General features: G+C 48.0%; 1 protein-coding gene and 1 long non-coding RNA gene across 7 annotated transcripts in view; both read right to left on the bottom strand.

Annotated features, from left to right (window-relative positions):
* Positions 1 to 6: 6 nt before the first annotated feature.
* On the bottom strand, positions 7 to 2,241 carry LOC132469778 (uncharacterized). The gene is made up of 3 exons (XR_009528482.1): positions 1,844 to 2,241; positions 833 to 927; positions 7 to 159 (listed from the first exon to the last, which is right to left on the bottom strand). It is a non-coding gene; the product is annotated as an uncharacterized LOC132469778 (long non-coding RNA).
* Positions 2,242 to 3,148: 907 nt separating this feature from the next.
* The window catches only part of cep350 (centrosomal protein 350), a 35,984-nt gene continuing 21,937 nt past the window's right edge, over positions 3,149 to 17,195 (bottom strand). For 3 of the 6 annotated variants that reach the window (XM_060067767.1, XM_060067768.1, XM_060067765.1), the window contains exons 27-38: positions 14,563 to 14,685; positions 11,884 to 12,158; positions 11,519 to 11,685; positions 10,782 to 10,944; positions 9,961 to 10,121; positions 9,647 to 9,777; positions 9,478 to 9,545; positions 7,498 to 9,377; positions 6,529 to 7,053; positions 6,260 to 6,406; positions 5,991 to 6,113; positions 3,149 to 5,775 (exon numbers count right to left, since the gene is read on the bottom strand). In XM_060067767.1, the coding sequence (XP_059923750.1) occupies positions 5,608 to 5,775; positions 5,991 to 6,113; positions 6,260 to 6,406; positions 6,529 to 7,053; positions 7,498 to 9,377; positions 9,478 to 9,545; positions 9,647 to 9,777; positions 9,961 to 10,121; positions 10,782 to 10,944; positions 11,519 to 11,685; positions 11,884 to 12,158; positions 14,563 to 14,685 (3,931 nt within the window). In that variant the 3' untranslated portion in view covers positions 3,149 to 5,607. The remainder of the gene's footprint in view (positions 5,776 to 5,990; positions 6,114 to 6,259; positions 6,407 to 6,528; positions 7,054 to 7,497; positions 9,378 to 9,477; positions 9,546 to 9,646; positions 9,778 to 9,960; positions 10,122 to 10,781; positions 10,945 to 11,518; positions 11,686 to 11,883; positions 12,159 to 14,562; positions 14,686 to 17,195) is intronic. The other 3 variants (XM_060067770.1, XM_060067769.1, XM_060067766.1) reach the window with 2 other exon arrangements.

The raw sequence follows: 17,195 nt of genomic DNA, 5'->3' as shown, positions 1-17,195 counted from the left end.
CGATGTTATCAAAGGGTGGGGATGGTTAATTAGGTCAACATGAGTTTAAAAACAACCGGGTTTAAATACACTGGGTCCATTTGTTTCCCTGGCACTGACAGTTGAATTACCTCGGATGTATTTTCCCATAGAAGCATTCGTGGAGTAGGCATTGAAGAACTGTGAAGAGAGGAAATGGAGGAAATGAACGACATCCGAGGGAGGGGGGTGGGGGTCGGGGAACATTCACATTATCCCTGACAGAAGCAAAAAGCTAAAGAAAAGTGTTGCGTAATGATAGATAGGGCCCCAAATAGGCCTGCTTTAAACTACTCATGCTTTCCGGTTCAAACCAGTCACAGATGTTTCCTAGCTCATTTGAGCACCTTCATTGGGCCACCATTGGGTCAACGTTTAGGGTTTGACCCCAAAAAAAAAAAAAAAAAAACGTATGAAGCTGGAGTTCCTGTGATGTGAACTAAGCCTATATTTATTTAGTGATGGCAAAACTAAGACATAATAGTTTTACGTTATGTTTTCCTAAATGATAGCAGACTGTTGTTTCAATGTGCGCTCGGACAACAATGGTAAGAGGTCGTTGTCTATTTGCAGACCAGGGTTTTTCTCCACACATTACATGGATGAATAAGTAAGAAGGTTAATCAATGGAATGGACAGAATTTAAATACAAGGTAAAAGAGATTAACGTTTTGTCCAGCACAAATCCGGGCAGACACGGATGTTTGCTGATCCAACAGCAATATTATCGTTATCATATTTCCCTCTTATTTGGGATGGCTAGGTCAGGTCAGCGGTCAGCCTTGTGCATCTGACCACACACCCGTCCACTGACCTTAATGCTCGGGTAGCCTGAGATGCCGTAATCCCTGCAGACCTCAATGTTCTCGGCACAGTCTATGGCGGCCAGGTACACAGCAGGCTTCCACTCTGGAGAAGAGGAGGAGGAGAAAATAAAGAGGTGAAGAAGGAAGCCGACAAACCGAGTGCCTGCTGTGTTGAATATCCTGCAGTGTGGACCAAACTGGCGGAGTGAAGAGAAAGAAACTGTTGTTTCTGTGCCATCTGGAGGGATAAAGTCGGCCAGTGCTTGTCCGACCATTAAAAGCAGTGTCTTTGATGCAATCTTGGCAAGACAAGGCAACAGCAGCCTATGCATCGGATGTTTTGGTTAAACGTTGGTGGAATCCAGTGCCTCTGTAAGGCCTATATTATAATCCTTTATACCTTCTGCCCCTGGCCTGAACTCCCCTTTACGGATCTGTGGAGCAGATTTGCCAGTCCATTTAATTCACTAAACTAGTGTGAGGTCGGTAAGCTACTGACCAAGTGGAACAGTCAAATAAGCGTAGTCAATTAAAGTTTATGTCATGCTCCACCACTAGCCACAAGGCAATATCAATGATCTCTCACACACACACGCACACACACCATTTTTGGAAAATATGAATAAAAGAACAAGAAATTACCTCCTGTATCCTCCTAATTGCAATACAAATTAAAGTTCATGCCAAGTTTGAAGTTGCATCTGTCCATATTAAGGGATCAAACATGTTATGTATGATGCCTTAATATTGACATATGCAAATTAGACGGGAGACGGTTTTGCGTAAGGAAACAGAATTTGGACTTTTTGATCACATCATATGCTCCAATAAAACACACGAAACCTAAAGCCGAATACATGTTGAAAACTGTGAATTAGGGATTGGAAATTGCAACTGCAAGACATTTTCTTTGCAACCCAGTGAATGCCAATGTGAACAGATAAGAAACAGGGACGATGACAGCTTACCAAAGTTAGACAAATAGTTAGTGTTTCAACCAATGCGGGGGCAGTACGAACCTTTAATTTCTCTTGCAAGACTTTTGTAAACAGGAGAAAAGTGTACGCAGTGACCACACCACGAAGCGTAGAACTCCACCACCACTGCAGCCGTGGAGTTAATCAGTGCCGAGTTCACATTTTGCGGGGTTAACACCAATATCTGATCAGAAGCGGTGTACAGTCCGGCTCCGGTAATGGATGGAAAAATGAGTAAAAAGCACACCAACACCCTGGTTACTGATGCAACTTTCTGAGGTAACCCTATATGATCCGCAAACCGAGACATATTCGACAGGCTGCATACAAGACTGTCAGTACGCACGGAAGTCCCAACTACTACATCAAAAACTGACCCTAACTTTTTTCCGCTGGAGGTTTGTGTTCCAGCGCCCTCCCACCAGCGGACTAGATTCACAGAGGTACCGTGGAGGGGCGGGGGCTCAAATCGTGCATAATTTGCGATCATTTGCATTGGACGCCGCGTTCCCTGCCTATTTTGGTGGGCCGGGAGAAGGTCTTCGGATGTAGCGTTATCCCGGTCTACTGCAACGCAATTTCTGGGTTTTGTCTTCATTACCCGTGTGCGCCATTTAAAAGTGAGAACGGGACAATGAAAACAACAAAAAAAAAAACGCAATGAGGACAAATATGGAGTTTCGGAGAATATTTCGACAAAGTAATACCCTAAAAATGTAATGAAAAAAGGAAAACGGAAATCCGTCTATTGAAAGTCCCGCCCACTCTCGCCTCTCAACCCTGAAACTAGTGAATCTCTCACCAACAACGCTCACTTGAAGCAGCACACCGTGACCGTTGCAGGCGTCACTCCGTGCGAGTAGGGGCCGCCTCTCAGGAGTTGGCGTTATGAAATTGTGCTCGATAGGAAGATATGGACATCCTTCTGTATTGACGAACATAATGTAAAATGGACGACAGTTAATGTCTCAATGGACGAACAAAATGTGAAAATAATGTGAACATATTTAGGTAGAGATCCATTTAAACTATTAGCGCATAGATGGAATCATAACGATGGATGATAAGTCATCGATCAACAGCTCCATTAGGGTAGTCCATGGATTGATCACTTATTGGCACCTGATTGGTCTCCGGGCCCAAAAGACATCGTGAATCAATATAATTACTGTGCCCACACCTAAAATATAGTCCCAAAGCAAATAGTGCTGTGTAAATGATGGCCCCCTCAGCGGACTTTGGAAAAGGGCTCCTCTCAATATGATGCTTAAATTGTGTCCTTTTTACACAAGGTTTAGCCTACTACAAACGGTTAACCAATCATGATTTAACAAATTAACAGAATGCTTGTAGAAATAGTGAAAGCTTTATTTACAATTTCAACATTCATTTTAGTTAACAAATATATACTATGTTCATATTTGCAAAGGCGAGACAGTGTTTATTTAACAATCGCTCAAGTTACAGTGAACTATGAATCTGATCTAAGTCAGGAAAGACATTTGTATATTTACAACTGTAAAAGAATTGTACAACTCAAGTGCACGTTATCTCACACTCACATTATAAATACTCATTAACATTTCAAAATCTACTAGAGTTAATCTGATTATCAAACCATTTGTGCCCATTTTTATTCTCTGGGTCAAATTACTTTATATTTAAAATTGAAGTGAAGTTGCTAAATTACTTTTTATCTCACTTCTTAGGAACAAGTCCCTGATGTGTGCTATGAAAAGCAAGTCCGTCGCACAACTAACACTCATTAACCTATTTAACCTAATATAATCTTATTCACAGACAAAAAACAGCAAAAGGTCCGAGATATTTGGTCCGTACATTCAACTGATGTATGTGACCAGATTGACAGCATAGTTACAAATGAATATAACTTCTTCTGTCCAACAATAAACTCAGGACAGACATCTGACAAAGGTCTGCCATGGAGCATTCTCTTTTTCTTTTGTACTCATGTTAGTTCCATATACCTACAGACCACACACATTGAGAAGTACAGCATGTACTACAGGATATACAGATTGTATATCCCAAAGAATGATGCACGCGTCTTCACATCATGTAGCATAACCAATACAGGCAAAGAAATACTTGACACTCCGACAACTTTCATTCCCATAGGTTAAAAGGTCACTTTTATAAAAAAAAAAAAAGACGGAAAAGAAACGCACAGACACCCTTGCACATGCTCTGACGCAAATCATCACAGTATTTGTCTTGGATCATTGTAGTGAACATAAGGACCCTGAAACTAAAGCCACCGTGTTGACAGTGGACTGGGTGTTTTGACAGCCCGTCAGCCATGATACGTTGCTTCTGCAGGCCGACAACAGGGTGTACGTGTGGAATGGAGAGCAGTGTTGTTCCCGATACAGTTAATCAGTAACAGATAACCTGTGCCCCCCCCCCCCACACACAAACAAACAGAAGTATGGGAAGGTATAAAAAAAACAACATACAGGTTATATCTCTGAGTCACTATAAGCTATGCAAACACTGAAAGGGGAAAGATAAGAAAAAGGCATCTGGAAACTACGCTGGGGCGAGTTTGATCCATAAGGCAAAAATAAGGAGCATCAGAGGAGTTCTTAGGGTGGAGATGTATCGTACAATCGATAGTGGGCGACATACAAAAGGAAATAGGTCCAAAGAGAGGGCGGAGACATTGGAAAGGGTAGCAAATAGTGTTTCAGAGTTTGAAGTCTAAATTTATATAGAAACAAAAGAGGCACTTCATGGATGCTGTGATGAATCACGAGACAGTACCATGCTACATTCTTATGGTTAACTCTTTAAAAAGCATATGTAATGTAATGGCTACTTTGTTTGAAGAGAATTCCGTAATTAGCAAGCATCATTTCAGATGGTTAGTGAAGTCAAGTCCTCAATTAATAACAAATTGTGTGTGCCCCCAAATTCATAGATAGCAGCATGAGTGAATCTTTCAAAGAGTACAGAGTACAGCCTTTGGGCCAACAGGTCACTGACCTCCTGGGCACTTTAGAGAATAGTTGAGAAGAAAGAAGGAGAAACAAATCACTTATATTTAAATATTATATAGACAGAAGTCTTCTTTTTACGGTTTCCATAATATTCATTCAAACCCTTTATACATTTTATTGCCATTTTCCACATTCACATTTTTCTTTGTGCTTTAGATTATTTAGATTTGTTTTTAACTAGCTTTAAATTACAAAATGTTAAAAATCTGTTTTCAACATTTAACAGCATAACTTACACATGTTTATACTTTCTCCAATCAAACAATTTCTGAATAAATATTACAATTCAGTAGGCATTAAGTGGGACTTATAAAAAAAAAAAACCTTGGATCTCATCAGATATATATTTCTATTCTTCTGTTGCATCACTGTTGCACTTCGTCTTCAAAAGACAAAACCTGGTGAGGTTAATACAGTGGGGCGGCCGTAGCCCAAACACCGTTGAGCTAGCAGCACTTATGGACAACGCATGCTGAGAGATGTCACAGTCTATTCTCTTCTAGAAGGTCCACTTGTTTTGCGTTTATTTGATATCAAAAGGAGCCACTTCAGCAGAGAAGCCTTGGTAGCCAGGCGCAGGAAGGCTGGAGCGATCGAGAGGTGTTTAGTGTGGGCTGGAGGGAGCAGTCTTTGCCGAGAGGTAATGGTTGGAAAGAAGGAAAGGCATCTGGAGGCGTCTGTTGGCACGTCGGCCAACTGGAAGCCCGGGCACAGTCAAGTGGCGAGTTGGCCGGAGGCTGTCCAAAAGGTGAGGGGGGTGGGGGGTACCCCCGGGGTCGACCGGTCTCAGGAGAGTGCGTCCCGTGCGGCCCTCTGCTCGTGGATCTGCGTGAGGACATCGGCCGTGTCCTTGAGCAGCATGTCGAAGATGCTGTCCGCCAGCTGCATCTTCACAAACAGCTCGTCCTCGTCGTAGTTCACCCACTGGGCCTCTTCCTCGTGGAGCTCCTGGACCTGAGAGGGGGGGGCCGGGGAGACAAGGGGGGGGGGGGGGCAGAGGCTTGAATGAATACAAACGTCAAGGGGACATGTCTTTTAAAGCATTTATTTTGTAAACAGAGTAAGTGCTGTCATGCTCCACCACTAGCCACATGGCAATATCATTGAGAGAACACACACACACACACACACTATGTAGTGTATCGGTGGGGGGGGCTTTCAACTCCTACCAGTATGTGGTCTACTCGGTCCCGTTTCTTCCTGCCGAACTTGAGCATCTTCTGCCAGTCGGTCTTCTGGCTCTGGTCCTTCCTCAGGCCGTACAGCTTCAGCACTTTAGTGGCGATGAATTCCTGATGGACACGTACGTGACGAGTTCAGTCACAACACATCTCAAAAGACCAATCTGAATTCGTCATTGGTTGTTCCCATCGACATGGTGGGGGCACGATAAACCATAAATCAGCAGGAAATTAAGAAAAGGCATTCAACGCCGTACCTGGACCGTGGAGATGTTCCCCGGCATCCTGACCCTGTGGGAGTAGGAGGAGTTGACCCGTCGCGGCTTAAGCCACAGCGGCTGGTTCGCGTTGGGGTCTTCGCCGAAGATCTCTTGGAGGATCTCCCAGGTGAGGTCGTAGACCCCCTGCAGACAAAGAGCACAGGGACGGACATGAACAGGGCGGCGGCGGTGTGAGGCGGGTGACTCGGAGCAGCGCGCCGCTGTCCTCCGGTGGGAGTGTGCCGTCGGGGGGCTCGGGGTCTCACCTGTCGGTAGCTGCGGATGCAGAGGTCCTCCTGGTCCTGCCCGTTGGCCTCCTTGCCCAGGTACCCCAGGGAGGGCCGGGGGACCGGCAGGCCGGCCAGCGTCAGCACGTCCGCCGCGCCGAGGCCGCAGCTCTGCCAGATCTCGGCGGTGGCGGCGTGGACCAGCCGCTCCACCTCCGTGGCCGAGTGGGGCACCACCATGGGGGGCTGCTCGGGGAGCTTAGGCAGCAGGGGAAGAGGCAGCTCGGGCCGGGGGGGCGTCTTGGCCTGTGGCTCTCCGACCGACGTCACGGGCCTCCCGCCGCCCACCCTGTTCTCTTCGTCGTCGTCGTCGTCATCCTCTTCCTCCTCCTCTTTTTGCCTCTGCTGGCGTCGCTGCTGTTCCCGGCGGGACTTGAGGCCGAAGTCCTCCTCGAACCAGTCCTGGTCGTCCCCGAGGTCGTCCAGCAGCTCGCGGCTCAGCTCCAGCTCGGCCAGGCGCTTGGCCAGCTCCTCCTGACCGCTGGCCCCCAGCACCGGGCTCTCCTGCGGGGACGGAGGTGAGGAGACACAGGCCGCACGTTCATCTCAAGTGTGGGAAACGAAGTGCAGCAGAATGAAAAGGCGGTTGAGTCACATGGGGCTCATGCTGTGCGTTTGATTCATTCAATCGGTTTGTTGAGGGAAACAAAGTGACGCGCAGGTCAACCACGTTCGAAAAATATCCCGACATAAGGGGATATGCACTTTGGCTGTACACATTCTGATAACCAGGGCTGAGCCGGTGAGGTAAACAAACAGTCACTCGTCAATACGATTGGTATGTGCAGTCTGTGGAGGTTTCCATGAAAGACACTCATTCCATCAATTATTGACGTGAGCCGGTTAAGACTGAATAACACAAACTATAAATATTCAGCTATATAGAAATCTATTCTACATAATTCCAGTAGTGTAATCATTTAAATACCATCCCAGAGAAAGACTCACCGGTCGGTTGCATAGCTCTGGGGACGACAACTCCTCTTTTTCTGTTTCCAGGAAGAAGGGAAGACCATCTTTCTGCTCCGACGGAGAGACCCGCCCCTCGCCCTCCAAGCGGTCGGTAAACAGCTCTCCGTTCATCCGGTTGGCTTCCATTATCTTCCTCTCCTTGGCCAGTTTGACCTGACTCAACTGCGTGACAGCATCTTTGACGAAGTCATTGAGAAGCGTGTCAGCAAAGGCACCGAGAGAGTCTCGTTCCTTCGCTTTCCCCTCGTTACTCTTGATGTCAAAATCGTCCATACACTCGTTTGGAGTGACTGATGAATGGTGAGAGTCCAAATCTTTATGTCCAGTGTGAGGAGTTCTCTGCTTCTGGCCCCGTGTGGCTGAACCCATCTTGTCCAGGTCAGAAATGAGGAGAGTAGTGGGCGCGTTGTCGAACTCCAGGGAGCCATCCCTGATCCGGCCATTGGGCACGGTGTGGTGGTTACGAGAGTTAAGAGAGTTTGCGTCCAGAGCATCCTTGTTCTGGTGGCGTACAGATGGATGACCGGCCTCATCCCGCGGCTCTTTGTACCCTGACCCGGATGGATCATCACGGGGGCTTTCCTCAGTCTCCTTCCTCGGCTGAACCGCGCTCTTCTCGTCGTCTGCTCGTTTACTCCTCTCGGACAGGTCGTCCACAAACGAGTCCTCGTCCTCCGTGGTGTCAACGGAGACGTCGAACCTCTCCGGCAGGCGGGCGATCTTGTCGGACGGCGCAAAGATACCGTGGCGCTCCTCGCACACAAAGTACGCCACCCCGTCGTAGGTGCCGTTGTTGCTGCCTTCCGACTTGTCGAGCTCCACGCCGGCCCAGAACCCGTTGGCAAACCTGGTCGGGCCTTTGAACCTCAGGGTTCCGGGCTGAACGTGGCTCACGAGCACCCGGTCTCCGATGCAGAAGGTCGGCATCTCGTCCTCCACTGGAGAGACGCGGGAGAGAGATGGAGATAAGGCCGGGGAGTGGTTTAACTCATTCCTGGTTTCACCCGGGGACTCTGCCGTCTTGTCGTTGAGATCGAGCAGCTTTCCAGAGTGACGGCTGTCGCTGAACTCTTCAGAGTGTTCACTTAGCTCCCCTGCGATGTCCTCCTCGACCTCCTCGTCGTCTCTGCTCTGGTCCAGAGGCGACCTGCTGTAGGAGGCCTGCCCGGAGGCGCCCCCAGAGGGCGGCGAGACCGGAGAGGTGGGCTGGGAGCTGCGCCGGCCGTCTCTCGGGGAGGACTCCGCCGACGACTCAAAGTCATCGTGGTAGCCGTCGGTGACGGTGACGGAGGGACGCCGAGAGACATCAGCCTCCTTTAGCGGAGCTTCTATCTTGGACGAGAGGGAGGCGTTGTCACTGGAGGACGAGGTGCCCTCTTGATGCCATGAGAGCTTGGGCTCCCCTGGCAAAGAGGAGTCCCTTATCTTGAGGCCTCTCTCGTCCTGCCGGCTCCCGCATGGAGAATATATGTCGTCTTCGTTCTCAGAGGGAACATGGTTAGAAACAGACGAGTCCTGGTGAGATGGGGGTCCGTCTTCCGTCTCTAGTTTAAGGAGAACTTCCGAATGGCCATTTCCAGACTTGGAGCTCACAGCCCCCGCCAGGTCCTCTGATATATCAGACCTGTGGTTGGACACAACGCTTCCGTCCTCTGCTCCTCCACGCAAATGGCGGTCTCCCTTGTAGATGGACGTCCTGGAGGGGCCATCTGGAGCACCCAGGGCCTTGACCCCTGGGGAAGGCTGCTCTGGACTCCCGTGCGCTGGGGTCGGGGTGACTGTGGGAGTGTCCTCCTCCGAAAGCTCCTCGGGTAGAGAGGTAGATCTACTCCGGCCCAGAGGAGTTCGGTCACCTGCTTATACATTCATTAGGAATAAAAAAAATACATTGAATCAAATGCTGAGCATGTCGTTAAAAAACGGTTTTGATACGCGTCTAAAATAATTGAAACCTACCATGGATGGATGAATGGCCTTCGTCAGAGTCCGACACCGCCCTGGAGCGCCTGCTGCTGCTGTCGGAACTAAAGAGGAAGAGGTTTAAAGCACTATCCCAACCCCTCCTGTTGACATTATACAGTGAATATCAAGTCAGCTATACAACACTGGTCATGGGATCAAATACCTGTGTGGAGGCAGAGCTTTGCTGTTTTCAGTGGCAGAGGCAGCCGCGTTGATCTGAGGTTCAGCTGCCGATTTGGAGGCTGGCTCGTTGTTCAGCTCCGCCTTCGTCTTCTGGATGAAATCATCGTAGGACTGAAGGAAGAAAAGGAAAATTGTTGTCCTCTGGTTCCGTGAAAGACCACTGTTTAATATCAATACGTGCACTCATGCAGTACAACAACCCACTCCCCACACACACACACACACACACACTTACTTCAAAAACAAAACATTAAATCAATGATTCATCCCGACCACACACTCACAGACACTTGCCTCGAGCTGCTTAAGTAGACTGGCTTCCTGTGCCTTAAGGCGCTCCTTGTGTCTCTTCTTCTGCTCCTTCTTCAGCTGGTAGGCCATCGACTTGCGTTTCTTCAGCTCCTCTTTCAGGGCCCTGATGCGACTCTCGATGTCGCTCTGGTCTGACATGGGATCTGTAAACATGTTGCCCCAAATTCGATCAGAATGCAAGCTCAGAGCAAACTACTTAGATTAGCAACCACAATTGTAATCCAACTTAGTGCACACTGAATTCCAGACCAAATTCTTTGCTGATTAGAGTGCATTGTATTTACAAAAAGTACATATCCAGGCACTTCTGTCGTCCGTATCCGGGCATTTTCCTTTCATTTTAACCCAAGGATGCGAGTGTGTTTGCAAGCCATCAAATTCAAGACAACATACGGGTCATATCCGATAATGAACAACGATTAAGACATGCCAATAAAACACACATACATACACAAATGGATGAACAGAAGCCATCGATACAGTTCGCTACGGCATTAAACCTCCGTTGATGGGAGACGTAGTCCTCAAGTGCACGGGAAGCCGTCCTCTGCTATACCCTACTTTGCTAAGCAGGTTAGGTAGCGGGGAAGTGCTCGCATAATGCCTTCCTGGCAGCATCACATTATGCTTGACTATAGTCTGCCAGCACTATAGCTGCAATACGCCTTCTCTCTCTCCCTCTCCCTCTCTCCCTCCCTGCCACAGAGTTCTCCATCCGCTCGACTATGATGACAAGCCGTTACTTCGCGTCCATTTTAAAAAAAAAAAAAAGGCATGTTGCGTGTCCGCGGGTCTGGACTCACCGGTGTGTGTGGCCGTGGGGGGGTCACTGGGCCTGGTTCGAGCCTGCCCCGGTGTGTGGCCGGCGGGCCGGGGAGGAGGGCGGAGCAGCATCTTGGTCCCGCTGCCTCCGCTGCAGTCTACCGCGGAGGCAGTAGTGCTGAGGATGGCGTTGGCCGGGGTAGACTAGAAGAGAGCAGACACGGGGGAGGGAGGAGGGAGACGGAACGGAGACAGCTCAGAGTCAGGATGTGGTTCGCGTTCACACGGGCAGGATGTGTGCACTCGACTATTGCCTCCAATATGCACAATCAAACTTCATCAACCTCCACCATCCCTGCTAGCCCTGGCCGATACCGTTAAAGCGGACAGTATAATGACTTGCTGAACGACTACGCCGAATGCTTACAAATTCAGCATTGCCGGGTTTACAGTTCACATTCTGACCAGCCAAGCCTTGCTTAAGCAGTGTTTGCCTCTTTTATAGCTCATTAGCATGTACTCTCTAAATTCCCTCAACAAGCCTAAACTAAATTTCTCAAGAGTTCAGCAGAAACACAAGAGAGTTTTCAAAGCAAAAGTTTGACTGGATTTGAACTGGAATTGTGTCCATAGAGAATGGAAATAAAATGTTAAATGTATGTTTAGTCAAATTGAAAAAAATAAATCCGAGCCTGCCATTGCGCAAACAAGGAAGACTGTTCTATAATGAAAGACATTCAAAGCGATAAATCATGTGTTTATTTATAACCGGGCTTACTGGTTTGCCAGGAGACGGAGAGGCGGAGGTGATGTCCTGGCTGCTCTGGAAGGAGGCCATGGACGTCTCTGGGACCGAGGCAGGCGGGGCTGTGAAGGAGCTCGCTGGGGCACTCGAACCCGAACGCTCAGGGCTCACTGTGGAGTAATCCTCCTCACCCAGTCTCCCTGGGGACATGAACCAAAAAAAGAGTCCATGATGAAGATGATCACATGCAGCTGGAATACATGTCTGGCAACTTCAGCGATAAACACATTTATTGGGAGACATTTATCCCCGAATGCCCCCTTTTGAATTCTGATGCAACACATCAAAGACACCACAACAGAACGCCCACTTAAAGTTTAAATCAGAGCTCCTGTTACCTCTCTTCTCGTCGCTCAGGGGTTCCTGGTTCTGCCGGCAGCCAGAGCTGGTGCCGACATCAGAGGTCTCCCTCTGAGCGGCCTCTGGAGACCACCTGCCGGGCTGAACCTCGACCTGGTTCTGGTGGTGGGCCTGCCGGTCGCAGACGCCCAGGGCTTCCTTCTCCATCCTGCGGACCTCCGCCTCCTCCCGGTCCAGACGCTCCTTCCACTGCAGGAGCTCGACTGCATGGTGCCGTCTCTGGAGCAGCTGCTGCTCCCGCTTGGTCAGGAACCTGGGAGAGGTAGGTAGAGATGTAGAGAGAGAGATAGAGAGAGAGAGAGAGAGAGAGAGAGAGAGAGAGAGAGAGAGAGAGAGAGAGAGAGAGAGAGAGAGAGAGAGAGATGTAGAGAGAGAGAGAGATGTAGAGAGAGAGAGAGATGTAGAGAGAGATGTAGAGAGAGAGAGAGATGTAGAGAGAGAGAGATGTAGAGAGAGATGTAGAGAGAGAGAGAGATGTAGAGAGAGAGAGAGATGTAGAGAGAGAGAGAGAGATGTAGAGAGAGAGAGAGATGTAGAGAGAGAGAGAGATGTAGAGAGAGAGAGAGATGTAGAGAGAGAGAGAGAGAGAGAGAGAGAGAGAGAGAGAGAGAGAGAGAGGAAAGGAGTGGGGGTGGAGGGGAAGAAGGGGTGGAGGGGAAGAAGAGGTGTGGGGGGAGGAGAGCAGGACAGAAAGAGGGCAGAGGATGGATGAAGAGGCAGGGGGAATAGAGAAAAAGGTAAAGGAGCAGAAGAGAAATTGGAGAGCAGGTTGGGGTGAGAGGGCAGAACCACAGGTGAGGGGAGGTGAAAGGTTTGGGAGGTGAAGGACAGTGGAAAGGCACCAGCAGCCAAGCGGGAGAGGAGAGAGAAAACGTCCATGGGTCAACATTGGAAAGTTACGCAAGGGTTAAAAATACAGACGCAGACGCCCCCGACCCGCTTCACATCCCCTTTTTCACTGCACACCCCATTCCATATTGGGGTCTGCCACACCTGGCCAGGCCCTACGGTATCACTCCCATACCCACACACCCATGCAACCATGCCATCCTTAATGCCGATTGGTTCTCATGGAGAACTCACCTCATGAAAAAAAAAAGATAAAAGAAAAGAAAAAAAAAGGGTCAGGCTCCACTACCCAAGGCCACACAAATGGGAGGAATTGAGAACCCTTTGTTAGAAACATGCGTTCAGGTAGGACACAAAGGACTCAATGTGGGTCGGATCTCAGTCACAAACACAACATCCACCAAAGATATGATTTGTACGATTGTGAGACAAAAAAACACAACAAACCGAGGGATATTAATCAAGCGTCCACAGTCGTCCTGTAAGTGTGGACTGGCAGAACAAGGCTTTGTGACGACGCTCAAGGACATTCTTGGCTTGGTTTCTTTATACAAACAAATAAATAAATCCCCGTATTATTTATTAATCTGCCTAAATTAAATCCATCCACATTCAAGGGGAACATCTGTTCAGAACTCTGGTCCTTCACAGTTATGAGTGCCACTTGGCTTGGCGTTATCCAGCCTAGATCTAATTTAGAGGCCTTTGCCTTGACCCTAATACAAACTGATGACAGACCAGATACTGAAGGCCCCGGCTGGGGGAGGGAGTCTCTTTAAGTGTCCTCCCAAATTCTATTAGAGCCAATGGCCATCTGTACTTATTATTCCATCCCAGGCACCAGTTACCTAATAAGGAGGGCTAGTGAAGATTTACTGGGCCCATTAAAGCGATACACCGCTTTGTCTACGTTCATTCCACGGCCGAGGGTCCTAGGTCTTCAGCGGTATGTTACGGTGCGATGCCATCAATAAACCGGTTATCTCAACGGCTCGATGCAGGGCCCAACAGCCACTGGCCCCCACATGAGGGGCTCTTTGGGTAGGTCTGAAAATGGGGATGAGAGGGTTTGTGGTGCATAAAGCTGGGGTTTCTCATCGTAAAGGATGCCCCATGCCCCTTGAGGGACAATCAGCAAACACCTGTAAAGACTCTCACAGTGTTGCAACGACTCAAGGAGGCCACTGTTCCTTGTTCGCAGTCCCTTTACGAGCGACCATGCTTTCATTCAAACATGGGGCGGAGCGGCGCGCAATCCCTGCCTGAATTAATCACGAGCCGAACCAAGATCTTCATCAGATGAACCGTCATGTCGTCGTGACGTTTGGCTTCCACGGTCGTTAGTTTCACTCACAACCGCCCACAATTCCATTCCACACGAAACAAACCACCGGAAATCACCCAAAAAAAAACAAAACAACCAAACATCAGCCGCCCCCCCACCATCTACCCCGCCGTGCCCTCTGACATCAGAGTGGCGATGGCTGAGTACAAGCATGCTCCATGGGCCAGGTGGCGAGGCAGGGGAGTGGAGAACATCATTCATACTTCAGGGGACGCTGCTGGACACTTTTCACATGCGTCTCCCGACAGGTAACGCTTGTTGTCCGGAATCTCATAATTTTATAATAATTAAATTTGGTCATTTCTATATTAGTTGGTCAATCGCCATGCTATGAGAGGCGCATTAGCCGGGGACAACGGTGAACCCCTTCTCTGTACAGATACGGCGTTAGGAGTGGATGAGCGTCCCCTAGTATAAATGATGGCTTGAGGAGGAGGGAGTGGAGGGCAGCACGATACAGTACCTGACCAAGTGGTTGTAGATAAAGAGCTGTAGTTTAGGATGGAGATTGGGGAGACAGACACTGAGGGAGGCCCAGTGATGGGCCTTAAACACAGAGAGGAAGTAGTGGACAGGAGAGCAGTGTCTGCATCCCACACACAAACAGAAACAGAAACACACATTCACACACATATAGTTGACACGTAGATTCAGACGGCACAAACACCAAAGGAATATGAAGGACGGTACATAGAGAAACAACAGGAAACGTCACAAACGACAAATAAGGACAAAACAAAAGCAGACGGAGGGGGAGAGAAAAGAAAGACATGAGGAAATGTGTTTACTATCCTGTCGGTTGAACGGGATCATCAAGTCTATCTGGAAGGCTAATGTGTCGGGACATGCATCAGCACCGTTATATTATGGCCTGTTCTTTTTTTGGCAAGTTATTGTCTACTAGCGGGGATATGTGATTGGATGTTACCTACAAGGAGGCTAACGGACCAATTCTAAACCTTCAACGGAGACATTTGTGCATTTTGACTTGAGATTACCGTAATATAATTGTACAATTATTGTAGTGTTGTTAGTAGACTTAATATAGCTGTTGATTGCTGTTGTGTTGTAAGAAGACCAATATCGAATGTAGTCTCCTGTTGCAGGATTCAAACTAGGGCTTTGACTTTTGCCCAAAAATCATATACAAAGTTTGTTTGTTTATTATTATTCATCAATAATATTCTGACCATTAAATGCCTTCAGTAAGACCTGGATTGTGCTGCGCAATGTTTGTTTACCGCGTTGCTATGGTTACCGGTCTTGCGTGTTCCAACGGTTTATTAGGTTTCTAATAAATCGCTGTCTAATCAATACTTCATTCACTGCCTCTTCCGTGGTCATTACAATATTATGAATAGACTGCGTCGGGTTCTCCGACGTCTCTTCCTCTTGGCCTGCCCATAACAGGTTCAAATATTAAGGGCTGCCTAATATTCGTTCGAATTTTGATTTATTTTTTGATATTCGAAATATATTTGAATAACGAACTTCGGTGTCAAAGCCCTAATTCAAACACTGTATTAGTATATTGCCCTGTTTCCCTTAACGGTCAAGAGGCCTGTGGTTTTGGACAATGTTCTGTTTCGGTAATGTGTGGACCAAGCAAGGGTTGCAGGGCTGGTGTGCCTGCATGTGCCACTCATTCTCTGCAGCTCATCCAGAATGCAGCAGCCCAGCTAGACTGCCACCTACCCAAGCTCTCCAACGCTCCGCTACTTGTGACTGCTCAAATCTGGTTCAAGTCACTGGTACTGGCCTATCGTGCTGCGAACGTCTCCGGCACTCCCTAAACCCAGGACACGGTCGGACCATACAGCCCAGCCCGTAGCTCACCCTACCATGGGTTGATACTTCCTCAGGGCCTGCTGTCCTGGTTCCACTCACTTATCATTCAGTTGGCACTCATCATTGTAAGTTTGGAGCACCATATCTGAATATCCAGCAATGAATAAAGGAAGCTAGATGACTGAAATGAAAAGAAAGCCATAAAGAAGTTATAGTAATATATATTGCTGAAGGTAAGCCAGCATGCCAAAGCACAAGTAGGATTTGACTTTACAGTAAAAGAAAAACCTCAGTGTATGCATCGGTTCATTTGGGGCTACGGGGACTTTAGTTCTTGGTATGAAGAAAGTAATTTCAGAGATATTCAGGTAGTAGCGCAGTCCGTATCAGTGTTGTTTTTGGCAGGCATTTTAGATTTAGTTTTAGTCTTAGTCTTTTTGACGAAATGCTTCTTAGTTTTAGTCCCATTTTAGTAATTTCTATCTTTGAAAGTTTTAGTCTAGTTTTAGTCTGACGAAAACTCAAAAGGTTTTAGTCTAGTTTTAGTCCGACGAAAACTCGTCCACCAGCCTCTCTCTGTAGTGTATGAGTGTGTGTGTGCCGTGTGCGTGCAGGCGCAGCTGCGCGCGAGCACACGAGCCAGTGTTGCGGGGGGGGGGGGGGGGGGGGTGGAAGGGTCTCACGTGACGCGTTTTATCCAATCAGGTTGCTTGGATGCTCCCATTGAAACCCATTCTATTCTACGTGAACCACCTACATGTAAGCCGCTAGAAGCAGTTACAATTGGAGCGGACTAGAGCGGAGTCAAATCCCCGCTCCGGCCTTTGAATTTAAAACCGCTCTGCGCTCCAACCCGCTCCAACGTATTTCTTCCGCTCCGCTCCACCACCCGCTCCACGCTCCGCTCACATGCTCTCACTAACAATTTAGTCTCGTCTAGTTCTCGTCTGACGAAAATGTCTAAATTTTTCGTCACATTTTAGTCTTTATATGGCTTTGGTGACGTTCGTCTTAGTCTCGTTTTCGTCATGGAAAAAAGGGGTCTGACGACGTCATTTTCGTTTTCGTCTTGCCTGACGAAAACAACACTGGTCCGTATATATTTAGTGGTTGGGTGCCTTCAAATAATTGTTGACTATTATGTTGAGTCATTTAGGGGCTCAATGAGAAGTTCTGTGAGCATGTTCAAAGTCTAATCTTAAACAAGTACCCATTTGTTAGAAAAGTCAAATGTCTTATTGGGAAGGAGAATAATGGGCAGGACTGTGTTTTCAAACTTTCCAAGTGAGGTGATGGTAGTTATCACCT

This window comes from Gadus macrocephalus, chromosome 12 (genome assembly GCF_031168955.1).
Source record: "Gadus macrocephalus chromosome 12, ASM3116895v1".
In the NCBI taxonomy this organism is placed as follows: Eukaryota; Metazoa; Chordata; class Actinopteri; order Gadiformes; family Gadidae; genus Gadus; species Gadus macrocephalus.
The sequence above is the reverse complement of the archived record's forward strand: the minus strand, read 5'-3'. Positions and strand labels throughout refer to the sequence as shown.